The following is a 16950-nucleotide window of genomic DNA, read 5'->3' as shown; positions in this document are numbered from 1 at the left end:
AGTATTAAAGAATAAAGTTTGTTACAAGCAAGAGTAGTTATAGACCATTATCTCACGAATTTATATACATTAATATACTTTTTATATACAGCCACAAGATTATTTTATTCTATAAATATTAATATTAAATCATTAATATAATTTTTATAGGCCGCTGCAACGCGCGGTTTCTCAACTAGTATATATATAAAGGAGGATGCGGGCGTCTCTAGAATTGATCGATTCAGTATTCTGATTTTTCTTGAATTTCGGGTAGAAAATATAATTATAATTCAAAAAAATCACGTTCAAGAATTCTAAAAGTAATATAATTCTTTTCTTATTGAATTCTAAAGATGATACAATTCGGGCGTCTCTAGAATTGTTCGATTGAGTCTTCTAATTTTTCTTAGATTTCAGATAGAACTATAATTATAATTCAAAAAATCAGGTTCAAGAATTCTAGAAGTAATATAATTTTTCTATTATTAAAAATTCTAATAATTTTACAATTCTTTTCTTATTTAGTATTTCTTATTAAATTTTAAAAATGATACAATTCTTTTCTTATTTAGTAATCCTAAAAGAAATAGGATTATATTTATTCAAACTACCAGTAATAGGTAAACTACTGTTTATATTTAATCTTTGTAAGATAATATGTACAATTTTTATTTTCAATAAGATATATAGAAGATGTAGTTGAATTTTATATTATAAAATTTTATTTTTGATAAGATATATAGAAGAATAATCTAATACTATGTCCGTAATCACATGTGTGTTCAATTCAATCTTATAATTTTCTTAAATTTCGGGTAGAAAATAAAATTATAATTTAAAAACCAGGTTCAAGTATTGTATAGATAAAAGGATTGCAAAGATAGTACAATTCTTTTACTTATTTAGTAATAATAAAAGAGTAGGATTCTATTTATTCAAAATAACAATTATTGAAAAAATATAATTAAAAAATACAATTCTTATTTTCAAAAGTGATAAAATTTATAATCCTATTTTATTAATTTTTTTCAAATTATATATCAAAAAAAAAAACCAACATCTTCAAGAATCTCAAATGGTCTAAATAGGTTAGTAGCCGCTAAACTCACGTCTTTCCATAATGGTCGATAAGATAGCATCTTTATCATCAAAACATCTTTGAGATCTTCACAACCTCATTCAATGCATGGACTTGTAATTATTTTCGATAATAGTTGGATTCAATCTTATAATTTTTTTGGATTTTGAATAGAAAATAAAATTGTAATTCAAAAAATCAAATTCACGGATCTTAAAGGTAATACAATTCTTTTTTTTTTATTGGATTCTAAAAATAATAAAATTCTTTTCTTATAATTTTCTTAAATTTCGGATTGAAGATATAATTATAATTTAAAAAATCAGGTTCATGATTCCAAAAGTTAATACAATTCTTTTCATTTTGGATTCTAAAGGTAACACAATTCTTTTCTTATTTAGGAATCCTAAAAGGAATAGGATTGTATTTATTTAAACTGACAATCATAGATAAAATACAATTTATATTTAAGGTTTGTAAGGTAATACGTACAATTTTTATTTTCGATTTACTCTTATAATTTTCTTAAATTTTGAGTAGAAAATAAAGGATTGTAAATATAATAGTCATTAAAAAAAACTAATAGTAAAAAAATTAGAACCATACAAGAATAATAAATTTTAACTAATAATAGGAATCATAGAATAAAAATAATTAATAAAATAAAATAGTATATATAAAATAGGAACCATATATTGATTTTATGGTAATGTAAATGATTCCTTATTAGTATTGTGTTTGACGGGCACGGGCCAATTTTTATCTAAATACTAATAATTTTTCTATTAGTATTATGTTTCACGAGAAAGTGGCTAAAATAATTTTTTTACCTATGTTATAATATATTTTTTTTACTAAAACAGGACCACAGTTCAAAATAATTTTTATCCAATCATAATTTTTAATTTTATCATTATTAGAATAATTTTTATATTTATTTAAACTAAAAATCATTGATAAAATACAATTTATATTTAAGATTGGTAAGGTAATACTTACAATTTTTATTTTCGATTTAGTCTTATAATTTTCTTAAATTTCGAATAGAAAATAAAGGATCGTAAAGATAATAATCTTTAAAAAAACTAATAGCAAAAAAATTTGAACCATAAAAGAATAATAACTTTTAACTAATAAATATGAATCATAAAATAAAAATAATTAATAATATAAAATAAAATAGGATATATAAAATAGGAATTATATATTGATTTTATGATATATTGATTTTGTGATATTGTAAATGATTCTTAATTAGTATTGTGTTTGACAGGCAGAGGAGGCGGCCCAAACTAATTTTTATATAAATAATAATATTTTTCTATTAGTATTATGTTTTTTGGGAAAGTGGCTAAAATAATTTTTTTCTATGTTATAATATATTTTTTTTGTTAAAACGGGACCACGGTTGAAAATATTTTTATCCAATTATAATCTTTAATTTTATCATAATTAGAATAATTTTTATTAATATTGTGTTTGACCTTAAGGGGAGACTCAAGCTAATATTTAAATTATGATATTTTGTTATTAGTATTGTGTTTGACAAGAGAGCGGCTCAAACTAACTTTGATCTAAATTATACTGTAATATTTAATTTTATCGTAAAAATAATAATTACGAATTAATATTGTCTTTGACGGGAGGGCGGCTTTTTCACTAGTATATATATATAAAGGAGGATGCGGGCGTCTGTAGAATTGCTCGATTCAGTCTTCTAATTTTTCTTGAATTTCGGATAGAAACTATAGTTATAATTCAAAAAATCATGTTCAAGAATTCTAAAAATAATACAATTCTTTTCATATTGAATTCTAAAAATGATACAATTCTTTTCTTTTTTATTTAGTATTTTTTATTAAATTCTAAACATGACAAATTTTTTTTCTTATTTAGTAATAATCCTAAAACAAATAGGATTATATTTAAAAAATCAGGTTCAAGGATTTCAAAAGTTAATACAATTTTTTTCTTTTTGGATTTTAAAAATCATCAATATATATATATATATATATAAAGGAGGATGCGGGCGTCTCTAGAATTGCTCGTTTTCTGATTTTTCTTGAATTTCGGAGAGAAAATATAGTTATAATTCAAAAAATCATGTTGAAGAATTCTAAAAGTGATACAATTCTTTTCTTATTGAATTCTAAAAATGATACAATTCTTTTCCTTTTTATTTAGTATTTCTTATTAAATTCTAAACATGACACAATTTTTTTCTTATTTAGTAATAATCCTAAAACAAATAGGATTATATTTAAAAAATCAGGTTCAAGGATTTCAAAAGTTAATACAATTCTTTTCTTTTTGGATTTTAAAAATAATACAATTCTTTTCTTATTTAAGAATCCTAAAAAGAGCAGGATTATATTTATTTAAACTAACAAACATAGATAAAATACAATTTATATTTAAGATTTGTAAGGTAATACGTACAAATTTTATTTTCAATTTAGTCTTATATTTTTTTTTTAAATTTCGTATTGAAAATAAAGATTGTAAAGATAATAATCATTAAAAAAACTAATAGCAAAAAAATTAGAACCACAAAAGAATAATAATTTTTAAGTAATAAATAGGAATCATAAAATAAAAATAATTAACAAAAAAATAGGATATATAAAATAGGAATCATATATTGATTTTATAAAAATGTAAATGATTCTTGATTAGTATTTTGTTTGACGGGCACGGGAGGCGGCCCAAACCAATTTTTATCTATATAATAATAAATTTTCTATTAGTATTATATTTGACCTAAAAGTGGCTAATATATTTTTTTTCAATGTTATGATATTTTTTTTGTTAAAACGGTACCACAGTTCAAAATAATTTTTATCCAATTATAATTATAATTTAAAAATCAAGCTGAAAGATTCCAAAAATTAATGCAATCCTTTTTTTTCCGAATTCTAAAGGCAATGCAATTTTTTTCTTATTTAAGATTGCCAAAAGGAATAGGATTATATTTATTTAAAATAATAATCATAGATAAAATACAATTTATATTTAAGATTTGTAAGGTAATACGTACAATTTTTATTTCCAATTTAGTTTTATAATTTTCTTAAATTTCGAATATAAAATAAACGATTGTAAAGATAATAATCATTAAAAAACTAATAGCAAAAAATTAGAACCATAAAAGAATAATAATTTTAAATTAATAAATAGGAATCATAAAATAAAAATAATTAACAAATAAAATAGGAATCATATATTTATTTTATGATAACGTAAATGATTCTCGATTAGTATTGTGTTTGACGGGCACGTGAGGCGGCCCAAACTAATTTTTATCTAAATAATAATAAATTTTTTATTAGTATTATGTTTGACGGAAAAGTGGATAAAATAATTATTTATTTATTTTATAATATATATTTTTGTTAAGACGGGACCACAATTCAAAATACTTTTTATCCAATTATAATCTTTAATTTCATCATAATTAGAATAGTTATTATTAGTATTGTATTTGACAGTAAGGCGACTCAAACTAATATCTAAATTATAATGTTTTGTTATTGGTTTTGTGTTTGACAAGAGAGCGGCTCAAACTAATTTTGATCTAAATTAAAATATTTAATTTCATCCTAAAAATAATAATTATGAATTAATATTGTTTTTGATGGGAGTAGGGTTCGAACTAATTTTATTATTAGTATTGTGTTTGACAGGATGACCACTTCAACAAATTTTCATACTAATTATAATATTTTTTATTTGTGATATGTTTAACGGGAAGATGACTCAAAATAATTTTTATGCTATTATAATACTGATTCATATCAAAATTTATCACGCCGCCGCCGTGAAGCGCGGCTTTTTTCACTAGTTTAATTCTAAAAGAGAAAAGTCAAGAAATAACATACAAACACATATTCTTATTTCTTATACACCAAAAAAGCCAAGATTGTACATAAAAAATTAAAAAAAAACTATTAATACAAAAGATAGATACGCTTGGGCGGGAAACTAAAATATCCGAGCCAATTAAAACGCGGGAAATTCGTACAAATCATTTTTCAGTTTCATCTTGTTGCTGTTCTCGCATAGAACATGAAATCAGCTTAAAACCCTAGGAGTGCATAACAATCTGTAATAATTGATAATGCAATCCAAGATCAATTCTTTTTTCAAACCATCCCCTTCTTGTTCTTCATCTTCGACACCCAAGTCAGTAGATCAAGACCCCCTTGTCGACGACATATTCTTCGACACGGGCGAGGATGAGCACATCAAAGAACATGAAATTGTCGTCAAATACAAACGTAGAGATGTAAATATAGACAGGTATGGTCTAATTCAGTTTGTAATTCTGATTGATTTTGTACTTTCGGTCGGATAAATATTTAAAATTTTGTAACTGACGATTACCTAAAAAGTTAGGATTTTAGATTTTGTTTTTGTGGCAATATAAATAAAATAAAATGGATGCTTGTAATGTGCTGTTTTAATTTTCTCAAAGAAAGGGGCTTTTTCCGTAACGATAATTTAGGGATTGTGCAGTTGCAATTTTGTGTGATGTTGTTTGGGTGGAAAATGTGATATCATGTTTGTAATTTGGTTTTTGAATGGCAGTGGAGGATTGGGAAATTCTGATTTAGGGGATTCTTCGTCTAAGATGGTTCTGGCCAAGTCTTCGAAAGTTCTAACTAAAAAAAGAAGCTATGCACAGTACCATTTGGAGTTGGGGCAATCTGATTTTCTATTGCATACTTGTAGTACATGTGGCTTCAAGTATGCTACTGGGGATGAAGAGGATGAGAAGGTTCACAACTCGTTTCACAAAACGTATACACATGGGATTCAATTTAAGGTACAAAGTTGTAATCTATTTGGTTATAGGTTGAGTTGGCTTAAGGTGTTGCCTCTGTTATTCCATTGACACTTTGTGGTTATAAGGGTTGGCGGAATGAAAGGGTCATCCATGTAGCAGAAGAGGGGCGTGTTCTGTTAGTGTTGGATGGTGATCCTCCTGCTCAGTGGAAAAAGGTACATAACTACAGATTGATTTAGTAGTTGTTGTCATTACATTGTTTTCTTCTATTGTTGAATTTTGTGGTATAGGTTTCAGGTGAATGTAAGTTTGTAACATCAGTTCTTGCAGATATTATTGACACTCTAATGAATGGTAGGTTCAAGAGGTTGTAAAAATGATGGAGACGGAGCTTGGTGAGGGATGGATATGCAATAAGGATTGCAAGGTATTCAGATTTTTCTATTCAAGTCCTGACTCATTATCTTTAGAACAATAAAAGTTCTCTTTAACTCCTGGATTGATTATATTTTACCTGCTCCACTCACCTTCACAAGTCGTCAATTTTGATACCATGTATTGTTGAATCTACATTTCATAATACATGTTCTCTGGAAGTTTGCATGACTAAAATTTTCAATGCTGCAGATCTACCTATTTATTTCCTCCAGCAGAATTTCTGGCTGTTTAGTTGCTCAACCAATAGAAAAAGCTTATAGGATTATATGCAACACTGTAGATGGGACATCCAGTAGTAATAGTAGCAAAAAAACAAAATCCGGCTCAGATACAATGCAATTTGGTAGTGTGAGCTTTCAGAGAGAAAGGGCGAAAAGTGTTTCTTCCTCTAAAAATTCCCAAGTCTTAAATGACAGTCTCAGTGGGGCTATTTTGTGTGAAAAGGAAGCTTTGCCTGCAGCATGTGGCATTAGAGCCATTTGGGTTGCTCCTGCGAACAGAAGAAAACACATTGCCACCCGTTTGCTCGATGCTGCAAGGTACATGAAGAATGTTGCCTGTTAATTGTTATTAATGTCTTTTGCATGCCTCCTTTTTAATGTGTGTAGATCCACTAGTAATATTATATCCTGAAAGCTGGATAAAGTATGCTGGAATGAGCTGCATCCACAAGTAATACAAAACTAAATCTGTTGCAAATATGCTAAAACCATTGCAAACTTTACCATTTTTAAAATAGAGCAATGCCTGATTAATGTGTTGCTGATGCAGTTTAGTCTGGTATAGCACTAGCAGATTAAGCCCAAAAAAATAAAAAAATAAAATGTTTCTGCTGGCTTTATTGATTTCCTCAAGTTTGAGAGCCTGGCTTAATAAAAAGGCAATCATGTACATAATATGGTTTCCCAATTTTATAGTAATACTCTAAGCTGATTGAGGTTAGATGATAATTGAGAGATCGAACTTGTTCTTCCTGTTATTGTTGATACAGTTTTTGGTTATCAGCTCCAACTGCTATAGTAATATCAAATTGTTGATGCAGAAAAAGCTTTTGCTCGGGTCCAATCCTGGAAAAATCTCAGCTGGCATTCTCGCAGCCCACCTCAGTTGGAAAGGCACTGGCCTCTACTTATTCCAGCACTCCGTCGTTTTTGGTCTACAGAACTACTGATATGGAGTAGTTTTCCTTTTCCATTCCTAGCCTTTTTATCCTCTTCCTGTTACCCCATGACTTGCAAGTCGGGTTATACATCTGTAATACGCTTACCATGTTAGACTACAAACTCTTTTAAACGTTTGAAGTGAACTTCATAGATGAATTAACATATACTATCGTTTACTAATATCAATCTGGAACTAGCATTTGTATATGTGCATTGCAAGTTCACTAGTATCCCTCCCCTGATCCTCTTTTCATGAATGTTCAATATCCGTACTTTTGCAGAGCATAAGTTACTAGAATGTGTGTGCAACTATTTTCAAATTAGGAATACAGCTCTTTTTAATTTAGCTCTTCACATAGATGGAATACTGTAATACTGCTGCAGTGCTATGACAAGAATCAATAACAGACCTTGAAGATAAAGTATAAGAAATTAACAAGGATCTCAGGTGCAGTATAGCTTAGTTAATTAAGCTATTATTGAAAAAAATCCGAGCATACCACATGCATTAGCAGAAGAACGATGAACCCATGCATACAAGCTAAACAAACCTAATGAAGATCAGAGCTAGCAAATCCTTACACAATCACTAATAACCAAGCAAATGTTCAAAATAAATTCTTACAAATTACAATCACTAATAACCAAGCCAAATGAAGATCAGAGCTAGCCAGGGACCTAATGTGTCCTCAGCCCGGCCTGTGGATTTATTACTCTCACTTATTGTAGCCTGCAAAATTCAGTTTGGATGGGGTGAGACCAGACTCTCGACGTAAACATTCACATGAGCTTCTGAAAGATTATCTGCGTGTAAGAGAACCTCGAATTTGTTATCCTTGGGCTTGTATCGTACTATGGCTGACTCTATAAACATTAAAATGTCACCGCTTAAGAAGAAACAGATAGGTATTAGCCGGGGGTTCCATGGTAGTTGATCGTCCATATAAGAAAATTTGAACAATTTTGTCCAAGACTCTTCCACACCGTACTCGTTCATTATCCAAAAATCAGCATGAGTATTCCCGATATAACATACCACACAAAGTTTTTTGTCCAGAGTGTGCAAGCTCAAACTGTCTAAATCTTTCTTATCTTGTGGAAGCATAATTTCTCGATACATCTCTGTTTCTATATCAAGAGAAACTATATAATTATCCGAATCCTTCTTCGCAACCCAGTTTATAGCTCCATTTGCTAACGTCCCTGGTTCCGATACTTCCCCAAAAGTAAGATTTTCAATCATTCTCCAACAATCAGATTTTGAGCCATAAACCGAAGCTTTATAATATACTAATTCATTAAGATCACGACCAGAATTAGCTATGAAAGCAAATACTTTAAATTCATCATTAGATTCATCGTAGGCAAACCCAAACACTGTATGATCATCTTCAAGATTTGGCAATCTTCTTGATTTTCTAGTGGACGGGTTCCACAAGAATGTACTAGTATCAAAACACGCTAAACAAATCAAGCCATTACAAGAACCCACCACATACGTAAACCTATCTATATTTTTCATAGGATAGTCAAGTTCAATAGCCTCTGCAGACTCATGATCATTAAGCAAAGAATAGAGGGAACAACTCGGAAGCCTGAGGTACTCGGAGGGGCCCTCGATTCCGATAAATGGTCGATAAACATGGTTTGAAAGGGGCACCTCGCTTAGAATGAGATGATGGTGATGAGTAGAGTGAGTTGAGTTAAGGAGATGAGTTCTAATGAAATCAGGAGCAGAAATAAGAGACAACCATGACTTACAAACGCACCTGAATCGTAGAAGAGTCTTCACGGGAAGTCTTGAGAGAATGTTAGAGATGAGCTCCTCCAGAAGGATGGGGTTGGGGTTAGGGTTAGGGTTTTCATCAGTTGCCATGATCAGATACGAGTTATTTTTCTTGTGTATGAAAAAAAACAATTAGGGTTCATGTAGGCTAATCTGCAAGACTATATATAACAAGTATGAGATATATGGTCAATGTCCCACCTCCCACGCCGAATGAAATTCTAATCAGTTACTCCCCTGCACTTCTTTCGTCACTTTTTGTGTTCAAATTGACCCGAATGAGTAACTATTTTTACATATTCTCTAAAAATTAAAAAATAATAAATATTGATTTTAATAATATATTTTTTATAAATTTTTTCAATTATTTAATATATATAAATTTCAGTCAAAATTGGGTCAATTTGATCATAAAAATACAAAGTAGCTAGTTAGGACGGAGGGATTATATAGTCAAGATAGGAGGAAACGTTTTTTTTTCTTTTCAAAATACTGTTTTTTATAGATTTTATTTCCAAAATACGGTTTTTATATAAAATAAATTCTAAAAACATAACTTTTTATACTTGGTTTTAAAAATGTAATTTGCAAATTTAGCAACCAAAACTTTACTTATTTTGTTATTTCTAAATTTCTTTTTAAGATTGGCTCGGGACCAGAAATAAAGTTGCATTCTAAGTCGTAAAAGTGCAGATTGTATTCTTAGAAATGAAATTATAAAATATTTGTAAGACCAAGTTTTTTGGTTTAAACTTCATCTAATATTGCTTCAAATTTTACTTGCAAATTTCTCTTTGTGATCCAAAAGCTTCAGAAAAAAACATCGTGTGAAGCTTTCCTTGCCAGTGTTTCATCTATAAACGCAGCATATGCTCGGATGCAGATTTCTAAGTCTCCTTACAATGATGAAGGAATTCAATCTGCAGACGAGGTCATAGTTGTGGACTTGAAATTTTTAAAGAGGAGCATATATATAATGGAGTTGAAATCTAGCTAATAAGTAATTTAATCCCATTTTTGCTTCTTTCTATTTTCTCGCATATTTCTTTTGAATTGTAAGTTTTACTCGTATTTAATTTTTAAATTGGTCAAAGTGTCCACATTTTAGTGAAAGAATCCGACATGAAACAAGTGTCGTGTCCAATTATCCGACACGGGTACGACAACCTAAATAGAGGAGTCAGAGTAACATAGATTCATGTAATATAATATATTCCCCAATTTTATAGTAATACTATAAGCTGATTCAGGCTCGATGATAATTGAGAGATCAAACTTGTTCTTCCTGTTATTGTTGATACAGTTTTTGGTTATCAGCTCCAACTGCTATAGTAATATCAAATGTTAATGCAGAAAAAGCTTTTGCTGGGGTTCAATCCTGGAAAAATCTCAGCTGGCATTCTCACAGCCCACCTCGGTTGGAAAGGTACCGGCCTCTACTTATTCCAGCACTTCGTCATTTTTGGTCTACAGACTACTGATATGGAATAGTTCTCAATTTTCATTCCTGGCCTTTATCCTTTTCCTGTTAACCCATAACTTGCAAGTCGGGTTAAACATCTGTAATACGCGTACATTTAGACTACAAACTCTTTTAAAAGTTAAAAGAATAGAAGTGAACTTCATAGATGAATTAGTGTATATCGTTTACTAATATCAATCTGGAACTAGCATTTATATTTGCACATCGCAGATGATGCAAGTTCACTAGTATCCCTCCTCTGATCCTCTTTACATAAATGTTCAATATCCGTACTTTTGCAGAGCATAATTTACTAGAATGTGTGCGCAACTATTTTCAAATTAGGAATACAGCTCTTCACATTAATGGAATACTGTAATACTGCTGCAGTACTATTACACAAATCAATAAAATCTGGAAAATTAAGTATAAGAAATCATTAAGGATCTGAATTGTAGTATAGCTTAATCAATTAAGCTATTATTTCATCTGCTGCGCATGACCTGATATTCACTTTCATCTTAGCCTTGCCCCTGCCCAATTGATTTGCAAAGTCGCAGCATTCACTTCTTCCTGTCTGGAATACGTAAATGTATTTAAGTATGTATAAAAATTAAAAGAATACATATTCAAAGTTGTTATATCACTCACCTCAATATGCTTTGTGGCCGGTGAAAAGACCTGAATTGTGTTGATACGGTCTGCAGATTTTTTCCCAGATGAACAAGATGACGGACCTTGAGTTGCATCTCGGACATAACTGGTAACAATTTCACTTTCTGGGCTGATTTGTTTTACATTGTCAAGGTAAAATATATGAGGAGTTTCACATGGATCCTTAGACTCTGGTCTCGTGTTAAACATATAATGCGGCTTTGTACTATTCTTCCTCCATGCCCAAAATGTTTTAAGGGGTTTTCTTAAAATACTACGAGGAATGATTTTCTGGTATATATGTGCAGAGTAGCCCCACGAAACTGAAACTGACCAATTGGTTTTTCTGTCGTAGCAGATTGTTTGCTGCAGTATTCGAGATTGGTCAAAATCTGCAGCTTTCATTAGATGCATTGCTGATTCAGAACGATTTTTGGAGGGGAAGATTGGCTTAACAACATCAAAGTGGTGCAAAGACATCAACGGGACTTGTGGATGAGAGGATAGAAACCCTGATATGTCGTTACTAAGATCAACCTGAAATAATATACATTGAAATAAAACCGGAAATGGTTTACTTATCTGAACTTCAAGTCAGTATTGTTAAGTGACCAATTCTGTGGGAGCCGTGAGCCTGAGCTCTGACACCACGTTAATTGGTCAATTCTCCCAAAACCTCAAAGTGTTGGGAGAGAAGGGTTTACCATGATCATATTATATTCTAACAAGTAAATCTTATAATATTTAAGCATAAGATAATCAATCGCGAGTCATAATTCTATAATGAAAAATCACACACAGAGTGTAAGATACCTGGTGAATACCCTTCTCTGCAGTATGAGAAACTCCGAGGTCAGCTATGCAAGTCATTGTAATATAATCTGCACTAGTTAAATGAGGATATCTCCTCAAACAATCCTCCACATTATTTGCAAGTGCTTGTGCTAAAGGATAACTCAACGCGAATCCAGCTCCACCAAACCCCTGGTCGAATGAGAAATTATCATTCGACCAAATATCCTCCGACTGCCCTCCAATGTAAAAATACTTAGTATGGTCATATTTTCCAAGCACATTCACCCAATTTTCCACGAAAAAAATAGAATCATCATCTCCCATGACAAACCACCTGACACCTACATGTTCTTGCTTGAAAACCTCAAGTATTCCATGCACCATACGTGCCATGATGGGAGCAACATGCTTGGTTTCATTCAGAAGCTTGGAGATATCCTCCGAGATCCGAAGAGGAGGAGAAGATGAAGGCCAAGGGAAGAATTCTGGTGATGGTATGGTGTCAAGGTAGAGGTATCCTCTAGTGACATTAGGCCTCCACCATGATTCTATGTAAGATTTTCGATGTTTCCATGCTTTTGCAGAGCCAAGGAGTCCAAACACAAGATGGTTAATTTCAGTGGGTGAATTTTTGGAATATTTAGAGGTGATTGGACATGGCTGATTGAGAAGCAAGGGGGGCAGAATGTTCTGAGTAAGATAACTTAATTGATTATGCAAAAGAAAAAATATGAAGGACAAGTAGAAGATCAGGCCTGAAACTGCTAAGAGTTTTGATATATTTTGACATGAGTATTTCTTAGCAGAGGACCTTTCAAGGTTTTGTTGAAGAGAATGCATTATGAATTTTACAGCCAGAGCTGGAAGATGTGTTTACGTTTTAGAAACAAAAACATTTGCTGCAAGCAGTAAATGTTTGGAGAGGATAAATTATTGATCGATAATAAAAAAGATTATGCATCCCAATCTTTTTATAACAAGATACCATAATGAGCAAAAAAAATATCACAAATGATGCTATGAGAATGTATTCGAATGAGATTGTAATGGATTATATATGAATAATAGATTTTAACGGGGTATATCAGATTTTGATTTTAAGCAGAATTATTTGGAATCTCATGTATTTGGATAGAATTTTAAAAAATTTAAAATATCTGAACAATCTCACAAAATGTTAAAGTGTAGAAAAATCTATCAACTCGGGATTCTGATATATTTATTAGTAAAATTTTAATTGAATACACCCGGATTTTTTAAATAAAAAATATTCTTTAAAATTCCAGGTGAATAAACGGAAAAAGTGCGGTGAAAAAAGTGTTGTACTAATCAGATAACTATTTAATAATTTTTTATATGTTTACATATTTTAAATTATAATATTAAAATAATATTTCGGTGAGGTTTAACTTTGTGATTTAATAATGGGATCATGCAATGAGGGTTAATGAATCGGGTAAAATGGGCTTCTCATCCAGCGGATGGTCAGTCGTTTAATTTAACATCTCTACCTCAGACTAAACGAAAACGTTGCGCTAGTATATTGTGAATTGAGTTATCTGCTTCGATACAAGAACTCCTTATTTTTGCCAAAAAAATACTTCCTCCGTTCCAGTCAATTATTTACGTTTGGTTTGGGCACGAACATTATGAAATATGTATAAAGTAGTGAAAAAGAAAAAGAAAAATTGGTGAAGTGATGGGACTTACTAATTTTTAATTTATAAAAAGGAGATAGTGGAGTAGAAGTAGTCTGAAAAGAGAGAAAACTAGTGTCAAAAGAGAGGAAAAGTTGGATAGTGATGGGGACCTATCGACTATTTTTGGTAAGTTTTGAAATGTAAAGATTAATGAATTGGATGAGATATTCCAAAAAAAAACTGTAAAGAATCTGGTGGGAAGGAGAGAGTACTTAATATTTAAAATAAAATTTTATATTCAAAATTACCTGTCATTTAATAAAAATCTAAAATATATACAAAAATTAACTAATTTCGACTACATTTTTTCAAAAATAGTTATTCTTATCAGAATTTTTGACGGCAAAACTGAGAACTTCAAAATTAGTTGATATGATTATTTTCGAAAATATCTTCTTAATAATCTAGCTTATAAGTTAAGATTAGTTTAAGTTATGATTATCCAACATCGAATTTTAGTTAGTATTATAAATGTCATATAATTTGGTATTAAATAATTATATAACTTTAGAAAGATCTAATTCCAAAATAACCCCCTTGTTTGAGCAACTCCAAGGCATTAGACCTGTTAGGTAAAACTGCTTATATGGCACCTACATGACATCTATGTGGCACATTTTAGATAATATGTAAAAATTTAACACTTCAACCATTACCTCTTAGCAAAAACATATAGATAACTAAAATTGGGGTAGCTATATTTGTAAAACCTCTAAAACTATTATGTATAATTTAGATAAAATAATTATACCTAACACCATTAGAGTGAACCCAAAACCTATTAGTTATAATTTTAAATGATTATTCATATATTATATTATAACTAACAAATATACATAACACCCTTGCAGATGTTCTAAGGACATTATTTTCCTATAATCTCCTCGACGGCTCTTAACTACTCCCTCTGTTTTTTTAATATATGACATTTGATTTTTTGTCACACATTTTGTTTTTAATTCACAAACAAAATTAATTAAAAATAATAATTTTTACCCGATCAACCCACCTAAAGATACGTGCTCAAGCTAAAAGTGTCATATAAAAAAACAAAGAGAGTAATTATTTTCGACATTTAGGGGCCTTTTGGTTTAGCTTAAAAGTAGTGACTTCTTACTTATAGTAAAAAAGTGGAGTAGAAGTAAGAAATAAATAAGCTAATAAAATGTTTCTCAGCTTCTTAAAAGTGCTTCTACTTCTTTAAACAAACGGGTCAAGAAAAAAAAAGTCAGAAGCGGTGTCTTCTTCTTGCAAACAAACACAACTTTAGTAATTGATGGAAACCGAAGAAGAAGCTTATGAGCCTATAGAGGTGGTGTTTGTTTAGAGCTTAAAAGCTTCGCTTCTGGTTTATAAATTATAAGCAATTATTCGTACCGTTTGTGTAAAAAGTCAAGAAGCACTTATAAAAAGCTATGAATGCTAGCTTTTGTTTCAGGATTTCTACTTCTTTCCCAAACACTTTAATCATTTATAAGTCTTAACTTGCTTCTAACTTCTACTCCACTTTTTTATTTTAAACAAGAAGCACTTATTTTAAACTCACCCAAACGGCTCCATAAATTTAAAATCACAATATGATTTTACAAACTTCAATCTTCCGAGCTCAGTCCTTGGTCCCCAAGCAACTTCGTAACAAAATTCCATAATTACCCTCTACTCCCACCGCCTTCCTATAAATCCAAGGCGTAGAACCCACACTTCCTCTACTCCCATCTCTCTCTCGATCTCTCTCGACTTCCTCCAACACGCCTCTCTCTCTCTCTCCCCCCTCTCTCTCATGTCTACAGAGGGTAAACCAAGATTCCTCCCAGTATCTTTCTACGATGGCAACCACGAGTTCAACATAGGCCAAATCAAACTCCACCCCTCTCTCGACTACAAGGCGCTTCAATCCCTTCTCAGCCAAAGAATCGGCATCTCTCCCAACCAGATGTCCATCTATCTCGTCGACATCAACAACACCCCGAAACGCAAAACCCTCGTCACTAATAAAGCAAGTTTCAATCTCATCCTCCAAGAACAAAACTGCACTCTTCTTGTAATCCTAAAGCGATCAAGAAACCGTAGACGAAAATCAAAACCCACAAATTCCCACACAAACCCTCCTCTAGCCCCTCATAACTTCAATCATCTCAGCACAAGTAGCGTTCCTGGTTTTGTCGTGTGGCCTGCTTTGTCGTATTATGATCGAATCGCAGTACAAGAGTTCGAAGATTACAATAATCGTGTTCGCAATTTGTATAATTATTATCCTGTAATCGAGGAGCCCTGTTTTGTTCCTGAGAGATGGACTTATAGTTACTGCGACGAGTGCATTGATGCGAGGCGTCAAGGCAAAACGGCGCAGTTTCACTTGTGTGTGAATGATGCAGTCACGGCATGGTTCCGAACGCCGGCAGGGCCGATTGCGAGGCCGGGTGGTTAGTCTGTGTAACTTTTTGTGTTGATGGTTCTGTATAAGAGTGGATCATCTGTAGTGTATTTTGGTAAAGAGCATGTGTCGTTTCATGACATCTAAGTTAGACTAGAAAACATGCTCTGCTTATATATGGTATAATTATCTTTTTGGTAGATTTTGTGTAATGGGGGCTTGTTTTGGTTGCTGGGATTCTTCAGGATTTTTAAAAATCTTAAGCTATATATCGATGATTTTTTATTTTTTTTACGATCATTCATCGATGATTTTAAACTATCCCTGTGAGATTTTAGGAGGAGGGATACCATGTTAAGTGACCAATTCTTCTGAGAATATTGGGGGTCACTGGGAGTCTGATACCATGTTAAGTGACCAATTCTCCTAAAACCTCAAGGTGTTAGGAGAAGGTGTTAGGAGGAGGGCTTACCAGGATCATATTCAACAGTATTTAATTATAATTTTGAATTACGCGGTATGTTAATATAAATTATTTAAAAAATTATTAAAATCTGATAATATTTGATATTTTTGGATTTAACAAAATGACGGGTTTTGTGAATTTGTGAATTGTATACTACTCCCTCCGTTTCAATTTACATGTCCACTTCTAAGAAAAAAATTTGTTTCAAATTATTTGTTCACTTCAACTTTTAATACAAAATCATATTTCCAAAGTCACTTCTACTC

At 31.1% G+C, this 16950-nt stretch overlaps 3 protein-coding genes across 3 annotated transcripts; 1 reads left to right on the top strand and 2 right to left on the bottom strand.

Moving 5' to 3' along the window:
- Nucleotides 1–5088: 5088 nt before the first annotated feature.
- LOC108211829 (protein CHROMOSOME TRANSMISSION FIDELITY 7) lies at nt 5089–7633 on the top strand. The gene is made up of 6 exons (XM_017383526.2): nt 5089–5359; nt 5648–5885; nt 5972–6061; nt 6205–6273; nt 6474–6823; nt 7327–7633. The coding sequence occupies exons 1-6, from the start codon at nt 5178–5180 to the stop codon at nt 7463–7465; spliced, it is 1068 nt and encodes a 355-aa protein (XP_017239015.1). The 5' UTR covers nt 5089–5177; the 3' UTR covers nt 7466–7633.
- A 274-nt stretch (nt 7634–7907) lies between these two features.
- On the bottom strand, nt 7908–9424 carry LOC108211828 (F-box/kelch-repeat protein At3g23880). The gene has a single exon (XM_017383524.2). It carries the CDS (start codon nt 9321–9323, stop codon nt 8187–8189), a length of 1137 nt encoding a protein of 378 aa, XP_017239013.1. The 5' UTR covers nt 9324–9424; the 3' UTR covers nt 7908–8186.
- Nucleotides 9425–11167: 1743 nt separating this feature from the next.
- Nucleotides 11168–16699, bottom strand: LOC108212101 (uncharacterized). The gene is made up of 5 exons (XM_017383832.2): nt 16691–16699; nt 15644–15891; nt 12163–12847; nt 11347–11886; nt 11168–11272 (listed from the first exon to the last, which is right to left on the bottom strand). The coding sequence occupies exons 1-5, from the start codon at nt 16697–16699 to the stop codon at nt 11168–11170; spliced, it is 1587 nt and encodes a 528-aa protein (XP_017239321.2).
- Nucleotides 16700–16950: the final 251 nt, after the last annotated feature.

This window comes from Daucus carota, chromosome 3, assembly GCF_001625215.2.
Source record: "Daucus carota subsp. sativus chromosome 3, DH1 v3.0, whole genome shotgun sequence".
NCBI lineage: Eukaryota > Viridiplantae > Streptophyta > Magnoliopsida > Apiales > Apiaceae > Daucus > Daucus carota.
This window is presented reverse-complemented; position numbering and strand designations above follow the sequence as displayed.

Bases quoted from the DNA above. Each gene is read 5' to 3' on its own strand.
- LOC108211829 (XM_017383526.2), top strand. From the start codon at position 5,178: ATGCAATCCAAGATCAATTCTTTTTTCAAACCATCCCCTTCTTGTTCT. The intron at 5,360-5,647 runs GTATGGTCTAAT...TTTGAATGGCAG, and splicing joins AGAGATGTAAATATAGACAG to TGGAGGATTGGGAAATTCTG. The intron at 5,886-5,971 runs GTACAAAGTTGT...TGTGGTTATAAG, and splicing joins CACATGGGATTCAATTTAAG to GGTTGGCGGAATGAAAGGGT.
- LOC108211828 (XM_017383524.2), bottom strand. From the start codon at position 9,323: ATGGCAACTGATGAAAACCCTAACCCTAACCCCAACCCCATCCTTCTG.
- LOC108212101 (XM_017383832.2), bottom strand. The intron at 11,887-12,162 runs GTATCTTACACT...ATATTATTTCAG, and splicing joins CAGAGAAGGGTATTCACCAG to GTTGATCTTAGTAACGACAT. The intron at 11,273-11,346 runs GTGAGTGATATA...TACGTATTCCAG, and splicing joins CGGCCACAAAGCATATTGAG to ACAGGAAGAAGTGAATGCTG.